The sequence below is a fragment of the Leucoraja erinacea genome, chromosome 22, assembly GCF_028641065.1.
Source record: "Leucoraja erinacea ecotype New England chromosome 22, Leri_hhj_1, whole genome shotgun sequence".
Lineage (NCBI taxonomy): Eukaryota > Metazoa > Chordata > Chondrichthyes > Rajiformes > Rajidae > Leucoraja > Leucoraja erinaceus.
The window spans coordinates 28,628,002-28,649,757 of NC_073398.1; the positions used below are offsets into that span (position 1 = coordinate 28,628,002).

Here is a 21,756-nt window from a genome sequence, read left to right on the forward strand (position 1 = left end):
CCCGGTTGACCCCGGGCCCCGCCCACGTCACGGCTCAACTTTCCCGCCTCTGTTCAAACACGCCCGGCCGACGTCTGCGGAAGTGCTCTTTACGTCCGGTGACGGCGGCGGTGGCGGCGGACTGGGTGTGAGTGGAGGGGTCACGTCGGTGAGCGGACAGGTGAGTGGAACCAAAGATCAAATAGCAGATGTAGGATCTTTGAGTGGGGGAGAGGGAGAGGGAGAGGGAGGAGGGGAGGTGACGGGGGAGAGGGAGACAGGGGAAAGGAGGAAGGGGAAAAAGTGGGGAGGGTAGAGGGAGAGAGGAGGAAGAGGAGGGGAGGGGAGAGAGAGGGGGAGAGAGGGAGGGAAGAGAGGGGGGAGGGGGAAGAGAGAGGGGGAGGAGGGAGAGTGGGGGGAGAGAGGGGAAGGGCAGAGGAGGGCGGAGGGAGAGAGAGAGATCGAAGGAAGAGGAGAGGGCGGAAGGAGGGAAGAGTGATTAAGGTCAAGGAAGAGGGGAAGATGCCTACACCTGTGAATATCTTTTGGGCAGATACATAAAGAGATGAATTCTTGGTGAGCGAGGGGATGGACGGTTAGTGAAAGGCAGAATGAAGGTTGGATCAGCCGGCTGGGCTAAGCGACTTCCCACTAATTCACATGTGGTGCAACTGAAAGGCCCTGAGATTGGCAGTGAGTGCAGTTCCTGGGCTTTGCAGAGTTTGGTTGCTTGAGGTGTATTGTATCCAAAACACTCTTGACGTGAACTAGAAAGTTGAAAAATGTCATAACTGGTTCTGCTCAAATTGGTGGTAGTTTCAAACCCCATGGTCGTGTACTTTCCTGTTGCTATTAGACACTGGAGCATACCCAACCTCTGATATATCCCTTGCTGAGGTTCAGATGATAATTATTTTGATATCCGCAGAGATGAATCAGATGTCTGGCACCGTTCTTATTGACCGCACCATCCAGATGAGGAAAGAGGTGCAAACCCGGAAAGTGATATTGGTGTGGGGTTTGCTCAATGTAGGCCTTGCAGGAATGGTCTACATGGAAATGTAAGTTGTTCCTCTGCTTCTTTTTGGTTTCAATTCTTGCAAAAAGCATTGTACTTAACATCAAAACATTTTTCACTTCATTAGTTCCTTTCACAACCTATGGATATCTCAAAACAAGGCAGAACATTTGTTACAAAGTGCTAAAGTAACTCAGCACATCTCTGGAGAATAAGGATGGGTGACGTTTGGGGTCTGTATCCTTCAGTCTGAAGAAGGGTCCCAACCTGCATTGCACCATCTTTTTTCTCCAGAGCGGTGACCTGACCTGTTGAGTTATTCCAGTGCTTTGTGTCTATCTTGGGTATAAACCAGCATCTGCAGTTCTTTTCTACACAAGGAATTTTGATATGTATTCATTGTACTATGGGACAATTACTGTGATAATTACTTTTTAAACAAGTGCTTAAATTTGCAAGGGGGGGGGTGGGGGTCCACAGTGGAGCAAATAAAAGGAATGTCTAGGCTAAAGTGATAATGAAGAGAAGACGGCAACTAAGAGAGGATAGATTCATTCTCCCAGTGGCCACGTTGGGTTCCTCCAGGTGTTCCGTATCCTACCTCAACCCTAAAACATCTGGGGTTGAAGGTAATTAGCAGCTAAGATTGCTCCTAATGTGTAGAGCGTGGATGAGAAGGTGGAATAACAAAACTAGTGTGAACTGGTGATCAATGGTCAGTATGGAGTTAGTGGGCTGAAGGGCCTGTTTCCACGCTGTATCTCTAAACTAAGACTTGATGGTAGCTAGTCCATGTAAATAACATGGAGAGAGTTGAAAATTGACCATGTTGCCCCCACCTAGTCTCAGTGAATGGCAGAACTTTGCAGATCTGGTGTTTTTATCTTCATTTGGTATCAACTTGTCTTATTTTGCTTAATGCAGCGTCCTAGATTCCAAATTGACCTTGGTTTTCTGTGATTTACCAAAGACAATTGATTGTATTGTGCTCCCAATCAGTAGTTGATGGTGTTGAGGAAGATGTCCTATTGTAAACTTCCTGAGCAGCCCGCTGAGTATTGGAATGGAATGGAATTTAAACATACAAGGTTCAAACAAAATGTTTCTGAGAAGGTTAACCCGAGATCCCTGAAATCTGTTCTAGCTTAGAAACAAGGAACTGCAGATGCTGGCTTACCAAAAAAAAAAAAAAAAAAATTGCTGGAGTAACTCAGCAGGTCTGTCTGCATCTGTGGTGGAAATGGATGTGACAATTTGGGCCGGGACCCTTTAGTTTGAAGAAGGGTCTGACCCAAAATGGCACCTATCCATGTTCTCCATCGATGATCCCTCACCAGCTGAGTTACTCCAGCACTCTGTGTCTATCTATTCTAGCTTTTAGAGCTACTGGGAAACAGACTAAGAAAATAAGAATTTTGGCAGAATCTGGAAGAATGATAAGGAAAGTAGTAAAAGCAACTGTAAAATGATCTGCGTTGCATTAATTCTTTATAATTTGCAAGGAATAAGGCATGGACTTCCAACAAATGTCAAAAAGCATGGATACCACTGAGGCCGCTTTCAATTACGTTCGGCCTACAATGATGCTTGCTTGTCGATCCATCAATGGACATAATATTTATTTAAGTTTCACCTTGCATTTGTTGGCTGTCAAAACAAGCTTAAATGTACAAGTAGCCCAGACCCTGCTTCTGACCGAGTTAAATCTGACTCAATCCTGAACCCGGTCTCCTGTTGCATGCATAACCCCCACTTCACACCGTGGTTTCAGCAGCAAACCTACCTGTGTACCCGGTCGGTCCCTGTTGGATCTTGACATCAGCTACTCCTGCACACCAGCTATTAACGTTTCACTATTTGGCAGCACAAGCTGGCAAACAATCCATCTCAAAGCAAGGAACTCACAGGATACTAACAGTGGAGGAACATGCTCTATTTACACTTTTTGTAATAGAAACATAGAAACATAGAAATTAGGTGCAGGAGTAGGCCATTCGGCCCTTCGAGCCTGCACCGCCATTCAATATGATCATGGCTGATCATCCAACTCAGTATCCCGTACCTGCCTTCTCTCCATACCCCCTGATCCCCTTAGCCACAAGGGCCACATCTAACTCCCTCTTAATAAATGACTAACTTTGCAAATATGCAGATAGTCTGTGGAATTCTCTGCCTCGAAGGGCGGTGGAGGCAGGTTCTCTAGATGCTTTCAAGAGCGAGCTAGATAGGGCTCTTAAAAATAACGGATAGCCAGGGGATATGGGGAGAAGGCAGGAACGGGGTACTGATTTGGGATGATCAGCCATGATCACATTGAATGGCGGTGCTGGCTCGAAGGGCCAAATGGCCCACTCCTGCACCTATTGTCTATTGTATGTCAGCTAAAATCAGGGACTTTTGGTCATTTCAAGACCAGTGTTCTGCTTTCTATATTTTCTGGAATTACTTGTGTAAAATAACTGGCCAGAAAATGCTCACTGATGCTGTGAGTGAGGACATTAGTTTTTAAACTTCTGTCTGAAATCAAACAAGGTATTCAGTTTTCAGCTGTAGTGGTAAATATGGGGGGGAAAAATCATTTTTTTATTTTTCAGGACTGGCAAATTGCTGTACAAATTCTACAATATCAACTACTGGCTGCTGTGGTATATCGGTGAGTACATCAATTTTTTCTCTATTTTTGTAATTAATTGCAAGTGGGCTGATCCTTTCTGATGCAATGGATATGTTGCAGGTTTTGCCTGTATGTCCAAGCCATTTTACCTCTTGGAAAAATGCACAAGATCTTCATGTCTCAGGTGGCGGCTGATCTGCTTGATTCCTTCCCTTCAGCCTCATTCTCATTATGAGGCCAGTTTATATCCCCTTGTCACATTGTTTACTTTGGGAAAGGAGGAACAGACATTCCATTATTCTTGTCCCAGTTCCAGCGCAGTATTGTCCCTTTCCCCTTTTGTATTCATTGTTAAAATAGTTTACTTCCCTTGATTTTATTTAGGACTCTGGTTTCAGCATTTCTTTTAGGTTCTTAATTCCCCTCTTAAATGTACAGCCTCTGATTGCATGATGATCTGGTGTAAAGAATTGCACTTAATTCTTGGGTTCATTACACAGATCCCTGTGGCTGAAAGCAGCTATCTCTTTGCAGGCCACATGCTAGATAGTGGGTGCATTGTACTCTCTGTAGTTCAGCTCGGAAGGTTTAACTATCCTCGAATTGCACGTTTGTTGCTTGAATTTGTAGCGATCTCTTCTGTTGCTTGTGTTGTAACTTTTCAATTAATCTCAATTTATTTTTGTTCCAGAGTTTGGTCTGGTCACCCTGTTTTGCCTCAATGCTTTATCTGATTTCTGGCGCTACTTCCGGAGTGCTGTTGTCCCAGCCAACCTAGTGATGACCCCCCAACAACAATCACTGCTGGGAATATTGAATCCAGGTAAGTTGGAGCTCACCTGTGGCACATATGGGGATGAAGAATTTGTGTGGAATTAAAGAACTTGCTTTTGTGGATGGACGTGAAGTGGGAGTGAAGTGTGGTTGTCCATCTGGAGGGGAGGTTTGGTGAAAGGGAGGGCCACGTCATGAGGACATTTGAAAACTGAGAATGTCAAAAAACATTTGGATAGGGGGCAATGGTTCCCGATGTGTGAGCGTGGTTGGTGAATATGCGGGAGTTGATGCAAGTTAGAACACTGGCAAATTCACAGGGTGGAAGTTGAGAGGTTGATCTGGCAGAGAAGGATCCAATTATTAATTTGCTCTTTGCCCATCTTCTTTCCTCAGTGATACAAACGACACCACAGAAAAAGCCAGCTACCACATCCACCCCCAACAGTTCTCCCCCCGGTGTCACCCAGGGGCAGAGTGTTCTGTCCTACAGTCCTCAACGGCCACTTGGCTCCAGCCCCAAGTTCAGCCCTGGCTATATGACGGGATTCAGCCCAACCATGCAGACGCCTTCCATGTCGGGAAGTGGGTCCTACCCATCCTCTGTGATGTACTCGCCTGGCAGCAGCTTCAACACGGTAGGTGATGAAGAAGAACATCCAGCTATCAGGCTATAGTAAACCTTTACTGGTATATAATACCACTGAATATCACTAATTATTGCTTTCTCTTTCCCATTTGTCTGCAAATATGATTTATATTTACTGTACTTCATGACTATACTGTAATGGTTACTTTTTTTAATATATCCATGTATATTGCGTTTAAAGGTCTATTATACTGCTGCAAGCAAGAATTTGATTGTTCCATTAACGGTACCTCTGCTATTGATTCTTCACTTGCATAGCAAGTGATTAGCACACAACTAACTTCTGCGACAGCAGTTAACCAGAACATTTGTCTGTGGTACTGATTGACTGATAAATCCAAATGTGGGAACCCTTTTTCCCTCATCCAAATCTTTGATGAAGTGTTTTGGGAGCATTTGCATCTTCCAAAGAATGGTGTTTGGGGTTGGTTTAACATCTCATCCAAAGGTGCAATAATGCCCATACAGACTTTTTTGTCCAGTCTCTGGAACAGGGACTCTTCCTTGCTTCTCCTGCGATCAGGCAGTCAAACTGCTGCGTCAAGGCGATCGAAGCTCCCAACATTGAAGCTCCCTCCGGGCGACGGAAGATCCCGCGGCCGAAATGAAAGGTCTTGTGAACGGACCGATTCAAGCCTTGCGCTTCGGGGCAGACAAAGGTGCTGCGGCTGGAGCCCCCAAAAAGTCGGTCACCAACCAGGGACCTGCGAACTCCTGATGTTACAGACCACAGGGCCCGCAGCTGAAGCCTCCAAAAGTAGAGTCGCAGCCGCAATCACAGCGCCACAACACACGGGAGATAAAGTTGCATCTTCGTTGAAGAAAGATTTTTTTTAAGTTTCCCCCACCCACCACATAATACACGTAAAAATAGACGATTACATAATCTAACATTAACGATAAGACTGAGAAGGGAAAAAGACAGACAGACTGGGGCAGATCTTCCTACCACAGAGCTTTTTTAAAATTCCTGGCTGTTGATCAGGAAATTATAATGGGAGTATTGTGCCAGGTGCATTCTTTCCATTCCCTGGTTTGGCAGACTGCTTTCAGTACCAGGTGAAAATGACAAGCTCTTTACCCCTGGCCTTCATGACCATCTGTTCCCTTCGGTTATTTTCTCATCATTGACAACGTGCTGCCATCCATGTTCTGTTATTTGCACTTCCATCTGCTGCAGTGTTTAAACTTTCGCAGCTTCTTGAAAGATTGCCAGTCGTAGACTTTGTCTCACCAATTCAGTGACTGTTTATCCATAGAGAGCTGCAGGAACGACTGATCTCATCCAGTGTGATTTCTAGGCTGTTCTGTAAAGTAGGACTATCGCCTGTCAGAAGGGTACATGTCCTAGGTTCCTGGGGTGCTCATGAACCAGTGGTGCTTGTTTAAATATACAGACAATAGGGGAAATTGGAAGGTAATATTGCCAACTGAGTTGACTGAGTTAAGTTGTCTGCTTGTCTCATTCTACAGTGGTTGGGGGTGGGACTGCGACGTTGGTTTATAAAGTTGTAGTGATTAATTTGAAACCTGCAGTTTAAAAAAAAACCTGCTAGACATGTTGATTTAATTAAAAAAAACTTAACTGCAGTTTAAGCTTTAAAAAAAAAAATGATAAGTATCAATTTTGTTTGTTGCTCTGGCTTTGACTTACTTGTCGCCGACTAATTAATAAATGGAAGTTGCCTTGTGGAGTACAAGTCAGTACTTGACTGAACATTATGAACAAATATTGAGAAACAATTTTCATAATTTCTTTGTAACCCAAAATCATTAAGCTCATTTAGTATTTTTTGGGATTTAATCATTTGCAATATAGATGATGATGTAGGCCATCTTGTAAAAGATCAAGGTAAAATAAGCCAAATTATTATTTTTTAGATTAGCTGCCTATTATCTCTGTCCCACTATAACACCTTTGATAGGACTAATTGCGTGCTCCAGTCTTCAGTAAGATAATTAAATTTGTGAGCTAAATTTGAATGTATTTAGGCTATGCTCTTAGTCAGAGGGAATAGTCAGCTGGAGGTAGAGATTCTCAGCCTGAGTCATGGAATGGATAGGGTAAAGTTCCAATGTCTGGATTTCATTAAAAGGTAGGGGTGGGATGAAGGCAGAAAGAAGGTGACTGATTTTCTGGAACAAATTAAAAATGAATAAAGTTTGATGAAAACCATCAAAGATGTTAATAAAATATTGTCTAAGAAGCTAATATCACAACTGGCAACTAAGACTCGAAAAACCCTGTCGATTGAAATTGCCAAAATGTTCATGGTGGTTCTCGATTGTGTAGTGATGCAGATGTCAGATGCAAAGAAATCTTGTTTGTTGAACTCAGTCACATCTTTCTTGCATCATTCAGGGCTCCGGTTTCAGTCCTCTTCAGAATCCCTATTTATGTGGTAATAACATCGGGAGTTCGGAGAGCTCCAGCCTGAGAACTCGTTACCGATCTGCCCCGGCCACGTACAGCGCGCCTCTCACGCGAGATGAGTATGTTACGGACATGAAATCTCTGGAGAGTTTCCTCCGCTCCGAAGAGGAGAAGCACGGCCGCAGCCAGATGGGTTAGTTGAGGCTTGTATTGTTTGAAATTCTAATCTCGATCGCACAGTGCGGGAGGGTCTCTGATTCAGGGCCTGGTCCACACTGAGTCTATTGTTCTCTAACGGGAAGGGACTGCCTTTTTGATGTATCTGCTTGTTGGATGATAGGCAAGTGAATTATTTCTCCCAAAAATCCTGTCGACCTTTGTGCAAAATTTGTGTGTGTGTTAAGTGCATAAAAACATATTGAGAACACTGCAAACCTGTGGAGAAAGAACAGGGAGTAGAACTAATTGGATACCTCCTTCAGAGTCGGCGCTGACACAAAGGACCAAGTAAGGGTCAATGATGAATGACCACTAGGCAATGTATTGCCTCAGTTAGCTAGCGGAGCCACACCTTTGGAGAAGAGAGGGAAACGGGGCAGAAATTAGTCCAATGGGTAAGGAAGCCCTGCCAATTTCAAGATGTGATATTTTGAAAATGGGGGCAATGTCTAGACAGAGTCTAATGCTGCATTTCAATTTGGAGCATGGCCTGGCTTAATTGATAGAAGGTCAGGAGGTCCAGTGATGGCAATTGCCTGACAGTTTTACTAGTTGTAATCCTACTTTATTTGATGCGATCACACAGGAAGTTCTGACTGTTCATCCAGCGGCAACAGTCCAAGCTTTTGGAACTACAGCCGCGGCAGTGGAGAATATGCACAGACACTGCGCAAGTTCCAGTACCAGCTCGCCAGCCGGTCTCAGGCCCCCTCTGCTCACAAGGATGATACGGATCTGGGCTCCAAGCTACTTGCGGAAGAGGTGTGTACAATATATCCATATACCTAGTGCTTCACTCCAGGGGAAGGTGTTCTCCGGGGATGGGTATTTTTTCAGTAACCCATCAGTGCTTGTGATTAGTGTTTTTTGATTCTTAAGTCCATTTTAACTACACCCAAGGTAGATAGGATGTGACTTAGTTCTTTTACATATGAGCAGGTCATTTGACCCCTCAAGCCTGCTGCACCATTTTATACGGTTGTGGTGGATATAATTGTAACATTGAGTTGGCGTTGATGTGCCTTTCCACCAGATTTGCAATAAGCTCATTGAGGTGGCTCTGAGATGTGCCTCATTGTGGGCATTCACATGTGCTTCCAATTCTACTTTGCATGTGATGTAGAAAGCAACAGTTGCAGCGTGCAGAAGGTCGTTTGATGGACGAGTTAGCAAAGATGCTCAGAAATAAAATAAAACTTTTAGTTTCTTCCTCAGAAGTTAGTTTCTAACTGTCCTAATTAGCAGGCACCCTTTGTGGTAGAACCAGCTCTTTTGCCTCTTTTTTTCCCCCCTTACCCCAGTCACTTCATTGCCCCAGTACATCAGTTCAAGTGTTTCTAATGTGAATACTCAATTCTTCCAATAACTTTGTGAATGTTAAACAGTTGTTACAGGATATCAATATAAGAATAGGAGGAGAAGGTCATCCGACTACTGAGCTTGTTCAATAGTTTATTTAGATCATGATTGACCTATGCATCAATTCCATTTGTCCGAACCTTTGTGTCTCTTGATTAATAAATATTGGTCTCTGGAGGGTTGGTTGCTAGTAATGAAATGGGAGTGCACCAAATGGATTAATGTGAGGTTTTCTGGCTTCCTACCAAATTGAATAAGGCGAAAAATAAGCAAATTGGCCAGATGCAGGGTCTACAAACTGGAGCCTTGTATTGTATTAAATGGTAGTACAAGTGTAACCATAAATTAGGTTTGTGTACTAGCTTACGTAGGAGAGAACAACAAGCACACGTACCCCTGATTGCTACTTTCTAACCTCGCTGGTGTGTGTGACTGCATTCCTCTTACGATGGAGTATGGATGTTTTTGATCCAATTGCCAAGCTTCCTGGTACCCAAAGGACAGATGATGATAAAAGTTCTTCACAAAGACAATATACCTGACATACATCTGTACAATGTATTTTAGAATTGCAAGCTAGCAAGAATCCTTCAGAAAGGGGAGAGCATGCGGTTGAGTTTGAACGTACAATAACTTGGTAAATCACTACCCAGGAATTCTGACTATTGTAACTTGCAGGTGTGGATCAGGTTGAATGTGAGTCGGCAACAGCTGGATCTTGATTCTTGGACGGCCAACCTGAGGAATGTAAGTAATGAGTACGCATGCCCAGACTCTGGCTTGGTAACATTGGGATATGCTTGCCTTGTTTGGCTGACTGTTATCACTGTTGAGTGTCCCATAAACTAATTGATCTGAATTGAATCCCTCCTCCCCTGCACCTTGACTGTGTCCTCTTAGTTACTAGCCTACTGTTCTTGGAGCTGGAGATGTGATGGCCTGGGGAGGTGATGTTATCTCTAAAGCTGTTCCATGTCATATAGTTGGTGTTCACAAGATTTGTCCACAAAGTAATAATCTACGATTTAAATAGATGAAAATCCTCAATTTGCAACAACCTCTTGTTCATTACCAGTTCCTCACAATCTCATCCTGAATGGACGATCTGCTCTTCAGTTAGGTTGGGAATCCAACTTTACCTCAAATTAGCCAAACCTTTGTTAATGGGTCAGTACATTAATTATGGATAATTTCAGGGACTAATTTTTTTTTTTTTTTTAACTCACAGTGAAGGCAAATGGAAGTTTTAGTTCCGTGATCGGCGCAAACAGCAGAAGTGGTGGGAATTGTGATAGTATCTGTTGTATTTGAGTTGTAACTGCAGTAAAGATGTTGAGAGGGGTGTGGATGGTTGAGGATTCTACTTCCACCGTATACATGTGGAGCTGGAAGGAAAATTGGGAAAACCTGATTGGGGAAGTTTTCAAATTTGACTGATTTGATACCTTCCTGGCGTAGTTAAAGGAATGTTAGTTTGGGTAGCTAAGGGAGCAGAGGGGGGCGTTTGTACCATTTTGTTGCTATTGCCAGCTTGCCTAACTAGATCACAGATTCCTGCTTTGTAATCCATCGTACATCCTAAATTCCCATATTTGTAATTTTAAGCCATTTGGTGATTTTCTGGAAAGGTGTTTTAAATTTGATCTGCTCCAAGTTCTTGGAAATATTTTTAAGTTTGTTTTTAATTTAATCAAACTCTAAGATCCTGTCATCTTATATTTTGCCTGTACCTAGTGGATCAACGAAACCATTTTGAATCGTTTGGTCAAAGAGATTGATTGTGTGAATACACAGCTAAGGAGGCTGGGATGTCCTGAGCTGCAAGTGGGTGGTGAGTATGTTCTGTAAGGGCCTGGGTCTTAGAATTGTGGGCACCTTTAAGCATGCATGAGGCTGAGTTACAATAATCGGGTAAAATTCCAGTTTGGGTAGTTGGAATAAGTGCTAATATTATTCCCAGTTCCCTGTGTGCTTGGACTAGGATTGGCTGGGGAACCTCTGACTTTTTTATGTTCAAACAAATCCTTCTTACACTTTCCATAAGGTCATGTGATGGGAGTAGAATTAGGCCTTTCGGCCCATCACATCTGCTTCACCATTCAATCATGGCTGATCTATCTCTCCCTCCTAACCCCATTCTTCTGCCTCCCCTCCCATAACCTCTGACACCTGTACAAATCAAGCATCTATCTCTGCCTTAAATCCACTGACTTGACCTCTACAGCCTTCTGTGGCAAAGAATTCCACAGATTCACCACCCTCTGCCTAAATAAATTTCACCTCATCTCCTTCCTAAAATAACATCCTTTAATTCTGAGACTATGACCACTAGTGACTCCCTCACTAGTGGAAACATCCTCTCCACGTCCACTTTATCCAAGCCTTTCATTATTCTGTATGTTTCACTGAGGCCCCTCTGCGAGTACAGACCCAGTGCCGACGAATGCCCATCATAGGTTAACCTACTTCAGTGGAGTCGGGGGATATGGGGAGAAGGCAGGAACGGGATACTGATTGTGGATGATCAGCCATGATCACATTGAATAGCGGTGCTGGCTCGAACGGCCTACTCCTGCACCTATTGTCTATTGTCTACTTATTCCTGGGATCATTCTTGTAAACCTTCTCTGGACCCTCTCCGGAGCCAGCACATCCTTCCTCGGATACGGTGCCCAAAATTGCTCAAAATATTCCAAATGCGGCCTTACCATGACCTGATAGAGCCTCAGCGTTATATCCCTATTTTTGTATACAAGCCCTCTTGAAATAAATGCTAGCATTTACTTGGCTTTCTTTACTACTGATTCGACTTGCAGATTAACTTTGTGGAATCCTGCACCAGCACTCCCAAGTCCCTTTACATCTCCGATTTCAGGATTCTCTCCCCATTTAGAAAGTAGTCTTTATTCCTACTACCAAAATGCATGACTGCACACTTGGCTACACTATATTCCATCTGCCACTTCTCTGCCCACTCTCCCAACTTGTCAACTCCTTCTGCAGTCCTTGCGTTCTTTACACTACCGGCCCTTCCACCTTTTTTCATATCATTCGCAAACTTGGCCACAAAGCCTTCAATTCGCTCATCTAAATCATTAATATATAACGTGAAGAATAGCAGCCCCAGCACCGATACCTGCGGAAATCTACTAGTCACTGGCAGCCAGCCAGAAAAAGCCCCCTTTATTGTCACGTTGTCTTCTGCCACCCAGCCAACCTGCTATGTACGAATAAAGAAGCTATGCCCTGCACTCTTATGTTCAGCACAAGAGACGTTGAATAGACTGGGGTTCAATCCCGACCCCCTCCTCTCTGTCTGAAATTTGTACCTTCTCCATGACCTGGCGTTTTCACTGGATACTCCAGTTTCCTCCCATATATGAAAGATGTACAAGTTGGTAGGTTAACTGGCCACTGCTGATTGACCTCAGTGTAGTGTGGGCGACAGAATTGTTTGAAATGTAGGAAGGACAGGTTATCAGTAAAAATGAGCAGAAGAATGGGAATGCCCCATGAGTTATTGTAGATTTGATAGGATGTATGATCCCATAAGGAAATCTGGACAATTTGAGGGAGGGGAGATTGGAATGAATCCAAATGGCTCCATTGATTTGCACTTTTCCCATTTCAGAGACCAGTATCACTAGCTTAAGGCAAGCAGCCCTGGTAAGAGCTCCCCAAATTCCAACATTGAACATAGTTATCCAATACTTGGACATGACTTCAAATCAAGAATACCTGGTGGAGAGAATCAAAGGTGAGTGTTTCAGCTTAGTCTGCTTTACTGTAGTGTGTGTCAAAAGTATGAAAGCTTCACCATTGAACATTGAATTGAATTGACTTGGCTTGGCTTAGGTTTTAGGGGAGAGTAAAAAAATTTCCACCCTTATTTTCTGTAATGTTCTCAACTGTGTCATGGATTCTCTTGCTCTATGCTGTCTTGCAATAGAGCAGGAATTGTTGCACAATAAAGGAGTTTTGCAGAGCATCTGACATTCCTAGCTTCGTTGGGAGCATGCAACAGAACATAGACATGAGTAACTCAGCAGGCCAGGCAGCATCTCTGGAGAGAAGCAATGGGTGACATCTCGGGTCGAGACCCTTAACCTGAAGATGGGTCTCGACCCGAAACGTCACCCATTCCTTCTATCCAGAGATGCTGCCTGTCCTGCTGAGTTACTCCAACATTTTGTGTCTATTTTCGGTTTAAACCAGCATCTGCAGTTCCTTCCTACACATGCAACTGAACATGTTCCATTTCTCATCGACATCCCTATCCTGAGCTCGGGTATGTGAGCTAAAAGTAATTATGTTTAGGCAGAATATTACTTCATTGATGGTTAAGGTCCTAACCATCTGAAATGTTCTTAAGGCTTTTCAATAAATTGGTTGGTTTGTTGTAGAGCTTGCTCACGGGGGCTGTATGAGCTCTTTCCGATGGAATGGAGGTGGCGACTATAAGTCTAGGAAATGGGACACAGATCTTCCCACGGATTGTGCGGTGAGTATTTAAAAGGGTAACAATAGTAGAGTTGCACGTTGAGCCTGTTCAAGCACTCTTGGTTGTCCTGGCCTTAAATTTATTTTCTTATCCAATCTGCTTAACATCTTGATTCGCCTATGGCCAAATATCATTACATCTCAGCGCTGAATCTATTTACAAAAATGTCAATGCAGTGTTTTTTTTGGCATGTTTAATATCTTCATAAATCCTCCCCCTCCCCCCAAGCTAGATGTATGAATGGGAAAAGATATAATTGACTTTATTAGATTCAGATTCAAGATTCAGATTCAATTTTAATTGTCATTGTCAGTGTACAGTACAGAGACAACGAAATGCATTTAGCATCTCCCTGGAAGAGCGACATTGCAAACGATTTGAATAAATAATAATAAGTGTCCGGGGTGGGGGGTGGTGATTGGCAGTCACCGAGGTACGTTGTTGAGTAGAGTGACAGCCGCCGGAAAGAAGCTGTTCCTCGACCTGCTGGTTCAGCAACGGAGAGACCTGTAGCGCCTCCCGGATGGTAGGAGGGTAAACAGTCCATGGTTGGGGTGAGAGCAGTCCTTGGCGATGCTGAGCGCCCTCCGCAGACAGCGCTTGCTTTGGACAGACTCAATGGAGGGGAGCGAGGAACCGGTGATGCGTTGGGCAATTTTCACCACCCTCTGCAATGCCTTCCGGTTGGAGACAGAGCAGTTGCCATACCATACTGTGATGCAGTTGGTAAGGAATGTTAAAGTATTATTAAAGTATGTCATCGTGTTTATCGAACCATTGAATAAGAGAGTATCACTGATATTATAACGTGTACAGAAATTCTTATACTTGTACAACATCATCCATGTATCAGTTCTCATAGGCTGGGAAAATAAAGTTCAACATGGTAGAAGAGATTTGAAGGGTGATCAAAAGGTTTTTGAAAACATGGATATTGAAGTTTTGCACCAAGAAGCATGGGAATAGAGTCATCTGAATGATTTTCAACTATTGTTCAGATGAGGAAATGGGCCTGGGTAAAAACAAGCAGTGTGTGATAGTGTTTGACTGCAGGAATTTTGAAATACTTGGTGGGCCATATTTTGCGCATTGTTTTACCGCAGCTGAATAACCTTTTTTTAAACGAAGCACAAGCAACAGAGTACAAATATCCCACTAAATCTACATCTAGAATATTGTGCATCTCATCTCCTTGTGTAAAGAAGGAAATACTTGCAATATAGGGTTTCCAGTGAAAGTTCACCAAGTAACTGGGACAGTGGTTTTGTGAAATGGAAGGAACATTTAAATAATCTGGATTATCTCTCTTTTAAATTCAGAGTAAAAGGTAATCTCATTGGAATGCATAGAACCTGCTTGCAGGAGATTATCTTCCCTCAACCAAGGGTCATAATACAACAGGCTGCCCATTCAGGAAAGATAGTCATAAAAACATACTCATCAGCCCACCATTACCATATTGACCAATTATTCATCCATTGCATTAAAGCAATCCCATTCATGCAGTCATGCAGCATAGAAACAGGCCCTTTGGCCCAACTTGTTCATGCCGACCAAGATGCCCCATCAACACTAGTCCCACCTGTCCCTCTGAACCTTTTTTTATCCATGTACCTGTCCAAAGGTCTGAAGAAGGGTTTCGACCCGAAACATTGCCTATTTCCTTCGCTCCATAGATGCTGAAAAGCGGACATGGTGCTGGTGGTGGGAGTACTTGATGATAAATGTCATCTCGGTGCCTCATATGTTTTTGGTGGTGGGTTTACTATGGATTAGGACTTCCACTCTCTGCAGCTCCTGCTTTCCTTTTCTTTGGAATTGCCATACTAAGCTATGATGTAACCAGTCAGGATACTTTCTAAAATACATCCGTAAAGGTTTGTTAACGCATTGGGGTGACATGCCTAAAAACCTTTAAACTTTGGAAAAAGTAGTGGCGTTGTTGTGCGGCCTTCGTGATTACATTTATTGCTGGATGTAGGATGGGTCATCTGACGTGAAGCTGCTAACTCTCCACTGCCAACCTACCAATCAAACCTGGCACATTATTTTATCAGAAGGATGGTTGTCTCTTAAAGCAGAAGAAATTGAAGGGTGATTTGAGGTTTTTAGAATTATGAAGCTTCTAATGAGACTAAATAACGAGGAACGGTTTCAAATGCTTATAAGCAACCGGGTAATATAAATTAAAAAAAAATAATGGGCAATAGGAGCAGAGACAGTGATGAGGAATGAACTTTCTGATCTAAGTTGTGGGAAGCGTTTCAATATTAACGTTCAGTTTGAATTACATGTGCAGATTAATTTGTAGGGTCATGAAGTATGAACAAGGTTAATGAAGTGATGCTCTCTCATAAATACATTGCTCTCTTTGTTTCAGATTATAATGCACATGTTCTGCACTTACCTTGACTCCAGGCTACCTCCACACCCTAAATATCCCGATGGGAAAACTTTCACTTCCCAACATTTCATTCAAACTCCAGATAAACCAGGCAAGTATTCATTTGTAGCTGGCACCAGCACAGCAAGTGCTCCTGTTCAATACTTGCAAAGCACTCGGTCATGCATAGAAAAATGTAGAATTGGGTAATTTGGCAGCAACGAGTTCACTTTTGGATGTAATTGTTGTAAATCAATTTCATTTAGCACAATACCCCGTGTAGTTCAGTCAGTTGAATGGTTTGGATATGTTTATGAGGGAAATATTAGCGATTTCTGACATTTTGGTTGAGAACAAAAGTATCTTTCTCACTATGTTCTCAATTACATAAATCTCCCCCCCCCCACCCCCACAGCCACCCCTTAATGCATAGAAGGGGTAAATAAATATTGTTCAGAGAATTGTTTAACACCCATCCAATCTGATGTGGCTTTACGATAGGTTGGTTTGGCTGCATTTGAAGTATTGCGTGCAGTTCCGATTGTCCCACTGCAGGAAGGATGTGGAGGCTTTGAAAAGGGTGCAGAGAAGGTTTACCAGAATAATGTCTGCATTAGGGGGTCATTAGCTACAGGGAGAGGTTGGACGGACTTGAATTGTTTTGGAAGTTGTGGGGAGACCTGATAGAAGTATATAAAATTGAGAGGCATAGATAGGGCAGACAGTCAGAACCTTTTTCACAGGATGGAAAATCAAATACTAGAGGCCACAGCTCTAAGGTTCGAGAGGCAAAAATTAAAGGAGTTGTGTTGGGCACATTTTATTTTACCCAGAGTGTGGTGAGTGTCGGGAACATGCTGCTTGGAGTGGTGATTGTAGCAGGTATGATAGGGGCACTGAAGAGAATTTTGGATAGGCATATAGATGTGCAGAGAATGGAGGGTTATGGATTGTGCAGGTAGATGAGAGGTGGACTTGGCAACATGTTTGGCACATTGTCAGCTGAAGGACCTATACTTGTGCTGCACTGTTCTAAGAATGTCAACTACTTTCTGTTTTATACCAACGGGGAGCAAAATGCTGGACACCCCAGAGGAGAAAGGAAGTCGTGCACTTGTATTTACTTAAACCCATCCTGGCTGATTATAGATCAGGCCTTAATGATTGATTATTACAATCAAGTTAATAAATGGCATCACATTGTTGCATTGTCAGATCTAGGCTCGCTTGTGATATTGGTCAGCTGCCCTTGAGCTTTCACAATGAATCCCAACGCTCAGGATTTCCTTCTCTTAGTCGTTGTGCCCTCGTGCTGCTACGAGGGTCTCTGCTGAGCAGTCAGCAACAGCAGTAACCACATGAACGTGATCAGGTTGCATAGGTCTCCATTTTATAACATAATGTGGCTATGGGTAGAACGTCAATCCCAGCAGTTTCAATTAAAAAAAAAAAAAAAAAAAATATTCCTTTGAGGATGTAGCATCTCCTTACTGATGGCAGTGAGGAGTCGATCTGGATTATCTGTTTGTGTCCTGGCGTGGTTTTAAACCAGCAGATCCTTTAACTGCAGAATCTGCAATCTCTTGTGTCTCGACTCCTTAACTCCGGTGAATGAGACCACCTGAAGTTATTAACTGTACAGTTGATTAACTTGTGTTATTAAATGTTTGCTATTTATTCTCTTTCATCTAAATCTATTTTTCTGATCTCCATTTCTTTTTGCAGATACCACAAATGAGCATTTATTCTGTATATACCAAAGCAACATCAATCCTCCACACTGCCAGCTTATCTACCAGGGGAAGGTGTACAGTTTGCCAAAGGTACCCAAAAGTGTCATTTGGTTTTTTTACTTGTTTTCTTTCTCGTGAACTCTGGTACTGTGAAAGAAACAACGTTGATATATTCTTTCCCCTACTTGCGTCTTTGAAGATGTCGTATTTCTCCCAACAAAATATGGTTGTTATGAAAATTACCACAAACATCATTCTGGGAATGCAGGTAAAGGAGTGAGGAGGGATCTTGGGTTAGCAGACCGCTCAATATTGCACTGAAGTGTCAGCCTGGATTATGTGAGTTTGTACTGTGCGATTTGATACTGTGAATTGCAATTCACTATCATATAATCTGCATTTATAAAATTGTCAGAGCATTTATACTAGATAATTAGAAATTAGACCCTAATTTCTAATTCAAAGTTAAAATTAGAAAGAAACAATATTTTTATATAAAGGCTCTGAACAACTCGATGCTTTTCCTAAATAAAGACACAGAAAGATGTGATAATGGCCATATAGTCCACATTTGGGGTTTGTTGGGAGTGAATTATTCATTAAGGCCCATTTTGCAATTATTCAGGAGAAGAGCATATCATTTAACCTGAATAAAATTAACTGATAGTAGATTTCAAGTTCTAACTTGGAGTTTTTTCACTTTTCAGGACAGAAGCAACATGTTTCACACCATCTTGATGTTTCTGTATATAATTAAAACAAAGGAGTCAGGAATGCTGGGGTATGTTATTTTGAGATTTACCCAACTATTGTGTGACTTCTGATCATGTTAATCACTTTTTGTAAAGTATCATCCTTTAATTTTGCATATATAGCACAAATCAGAGCTTTCAGCCTATCATGTCCATGCCAACCTATCTCATTTACCAGCACTTGGTCTGCTTCCTTGTATGCTTTGGCAATCTGTGTTTTTCTAGATGTGTATTAAATGTTGTGAGACTCCCTGCCTCCACACCCCCAACAGCTTTCTGATTAAAAATGTTTTTTTCTCAGATCCACTCGAAGTGTGACAAGATAGACACAAAATGCTGGAGTAACTCAGTGGGTCGGGCAGCATCTGTAGAGAAAAAGGATAGGTGACCTTCCTGACCCAAAACATTACTTGTCCTTTTCCCCCAGAGATGCTGCCTGACCCACTGAGTTTCTCCAGCATTTCGTGTCTATCTTGAGTATAAATCAGCATCCGCAGTTCATTGTTTCTAGCTTTCTAAGCATCTTGCCCCTTTGCTCAGATCATTTTCTCTTGTTTTAGATACCTCTGCAGTGTACCTCATAATCTTTATGCTTTCCCATCTGGTAACCTCTTGGCTTCTTGCACTCCAAAGAAAACAAACCAATTATATCCTGTCTCTTATAACTGAAACACTCCATCTCAGGCAACATCATGATGAATCTTCTCTGCATCCTCCCCAGTCTAATCACATCCTTCTAGTGACGGCTGTACTCGTTATTCCAGCTGTAACCTGAGCAGTGTTTTATTAAATTGTAATGTAACCTCCCTACTCTTGTTGAGCAGGACATAGAATGTGAAAGCATGTGTCCCAGTTGCTGCCTTTACCTTATTTACCTGTGTTGCCAGTTTGGATATCTTTGTTCTTTAATGCACCCCTAGGTCCTACCATTCTTTGTGTATGTCTTAGCCCAATTAATTCTTCCAAAATGCATCACCTTCATATAAGGATTAAATTCTATCTGTGGTACATCATTGGTTGTTTTCTTTCAGTCACAAAACAGCCCTCCACCATCACCCTCCACCTATTACCAAACCAATTCTGCATTTGATTTGCCCATGTTCTCAGTGTCTTGCTTTTTGGACCATTCTCCCACATATGATATTGATCTCTATTTATTGTCTTGCTTATCATATTTCAAAAGATGTCAGGCTGGAATCTTTCAAACATATGGCTCCTGTACCAAAATGCTTCACATTTTGATTGTTTAATTATGTTCCAATGAATTCCTTCAGGGTGAATGTTATTCAGTATCTCAGATTTTTGTGAATTCTGAGAGGGCAAACTTCTGTTACCCAAACAGGTGTTGCCTGTTGTTAAACCAGTGGGATTATAGTAGATTTTAATGGTTAATCTATCCCCCAAGGTGGAAGTAAAGAGGTCAAGGAAGGGAAGTGTCAGACTATGTGACAGGAGGAATGGGGTGGAATCAATCAAAGGTGATGGATGAACCTTCTGAGCTCTGTGTGGACAGTATGCACTATCCCTTGTAATCTCTGTCCCATTTCCATTCTGGCCTCTGTCTTTGGGTCTTGCATTTTTCCAACAAAGCCTGTTGTAGTTGTCTCACCCACATACTAGGCATGTGGCCACCCTTTGGACTTAACATTGAGGTTATCAATTTCAAATTGCCAGTCTTTCCAGTTGGGCTCATCATTTCTGATGAAAGGGCGGCCTCTCCCTCAACAAATTGTGGCTTGAGTAACCTGCTGAGTATTTCATGATTCCAGCAATTGCAAGGTTTTTTTTTCTCTCTGCCCATTATTCCAGTAATTTTGTTCAATTTTTCCTTTAACTGTGTCCATTTGCATATCTCCCAGCCAGAACAGATGTAAATAACAAATCTTCACTCTCTCGCTCTCTCTTTATTGGTATCACTACTTTTTGTCATTCTGTTTTAGTTTCCACCTCTTGTTCTCTCCAACTTCCTTCTTCCCCCCCCCCCCCCCCCCCCCCCCCCCCCCCCCCCCCCCCCCCCCCCCCCCCCCCTGCAACTTCTAATTTTTTCCTAGTTCTACTTAAAGATCAATCCAAAATATTAACATTTTATCTCTCTGTATTCTGTATGACCAACTGACTATATCCAACGTTTTCTGATTTTACTGCCAGGGGAACACGGTTTGTATCTAACCCAGTGGACAGAAAATTTATCCCAGAAATGAGACTCTCCCTAGTGACTAATAGAAAGTTAAAAACAAGTTTTTCCTATATCCTCTCCCTGCAAATTCAATTATTACTAATGTTTTTGTGGAAGACAATATTAAGGTAATAATTTATTTACAGCTGCACTTAATCTAATTTTATTTTTACAGGAGGGTAAATCTGGGCTTGTCTGGAGTGAACGTTTTGTGGATTTTTGGCGATTCAGGATAGATTGCCAGGAAACATCATTCTCCAGTATTAGTATTGAGGTAAAGCAGTAATTAAGTCTACTCGACATCTGAAAACTACATGGTTCACGACACATTCTCCTTGATCTGACACTGATGCTTGACAGAGATGTGCAGGACTTTGCAAAAGAAACTGAAGCCAGCCTTTTCCTTGTGACTTCATCACGCTGCTATCTGGCTGTGGGCCACTTGCTAAGATTGTCTTGTCATTTTGCCCCAGTGCCTTCTGTCCAAATTGTTTAAATGACAGCACTTATTAGCAATGAATGGCAGCAACTATGTACATTTCAAGGTCTTTGAAGCATTGTCTGTGAATCTACAAAATGTAACCAAATTTTGGTGAGAGATTGATGTAAATGTTGTGAAATTCTTTGTGGATCAGAGACACTTATTTCTGTGCTCATCGTTCTCTGAACAAAGTTGCTGTGGCGATCCTGCTCTGCCTCGAATAATCATGTTTCCAGTGTTGGGCCGTCTTTTTCAAGTACACACAAGCTAAGCTGGGTTTTAAGGTCATAATGCTCTGGGCAATCAGATTCTGAAATACTGACAAAACAGTGACTGTGGGCTTATATTTATGATGCCCTGTCACAGTATTGATGGTGCGAATAGATGTTGATGGAAGCAAAAGGCCGATGAGTTAAATGTGGAGGGAAGAAGGTGCGAAAAGAAAAATAATGTAGAGACAAAATTTAATTCTGATGTGGTATTTCTTCCAATGTCTGCATCCAAGTATGTATGGGCCTCCCATGTCCTCTTAATTCAGGCTTAATATTTTTATGAATTGTGAATAAAACATTGTTGATAGTACTGGAGCTTCAGAGTAAGGGTTGGAAGCCTCTGTGGATAGCTATTCCTTGCCGCAGTGGTTTCTATTCCTTACCACAGTGATGAATTGACTTTTTATATTACTCATGTAAGGAAGTATCATTATATTTTGATTGTGAATGTATTAAAGATTTGTTTACCTTT

General features: G+C 42.3%; 1 protein-coding gene across 1 annotated transcript; it reads left to right on the forward strand.

The window, feature by feature from the left end:
* Positions 1 to 75: 75 nt before the first annotated feature.
* tmem209 (transmembrane protein 209) lies at positions 76 to 21,756 on the forward strand. Its single transcript, XM_055653345.1, has 15 exons — positions 76 to 160; positions 908 to 1,040; positions 3,592 to 3,650; positions 4,303 to 4,434; positions 4,782 to 5,023; positions 7,397 to 7,601; positions 8,214 to 8,389; positions 9,665 to 9,733; positions 10,721 to 10,817; positions 12,618 to 12,743; positions 13,390 to 13,487; positions 15,868 to 15,982; positions 17,596 to 17,693; positions 18,311 to 18,384; positions 20,707 to 21,756. Exons 2-15 carry the CDS (start codon positions 910 to 912, stop codon positions 20,765 to 20,767), a joined length of 1,683 nt encoding a protein of 560 aa, XP_055509320.1. The 5' UTR covers positions 76 to 160; positions 908 to 909; the 3' UTR covers positions 20,768 to 21,756.

Excerpts from the sequence above, each read along its gene's own strand:
- tmem209 (XM_055653345.1), top strand. The coding sequence starts at position 910 with ATGAATCAGATGTCTGGCACCGTTCTTATTGACCGCACCATCCAGATG. Across the intron at positions 5,024-7,396 it reads CTGGCAGCAGCTTCAACACG|GGCTCCGGTTTCAGTCCTCT; the intron begins GTAGGTGATGAA and ends TGCATCATTCAG. Across the intron at positions 8,390-9,664 it reads CCAAGCTACTTGCGGAAGAG|GTGTGGATCAGGTTGAATGT; the intron begins GTGTGTACAATA and ends TGTAACTTGCAG.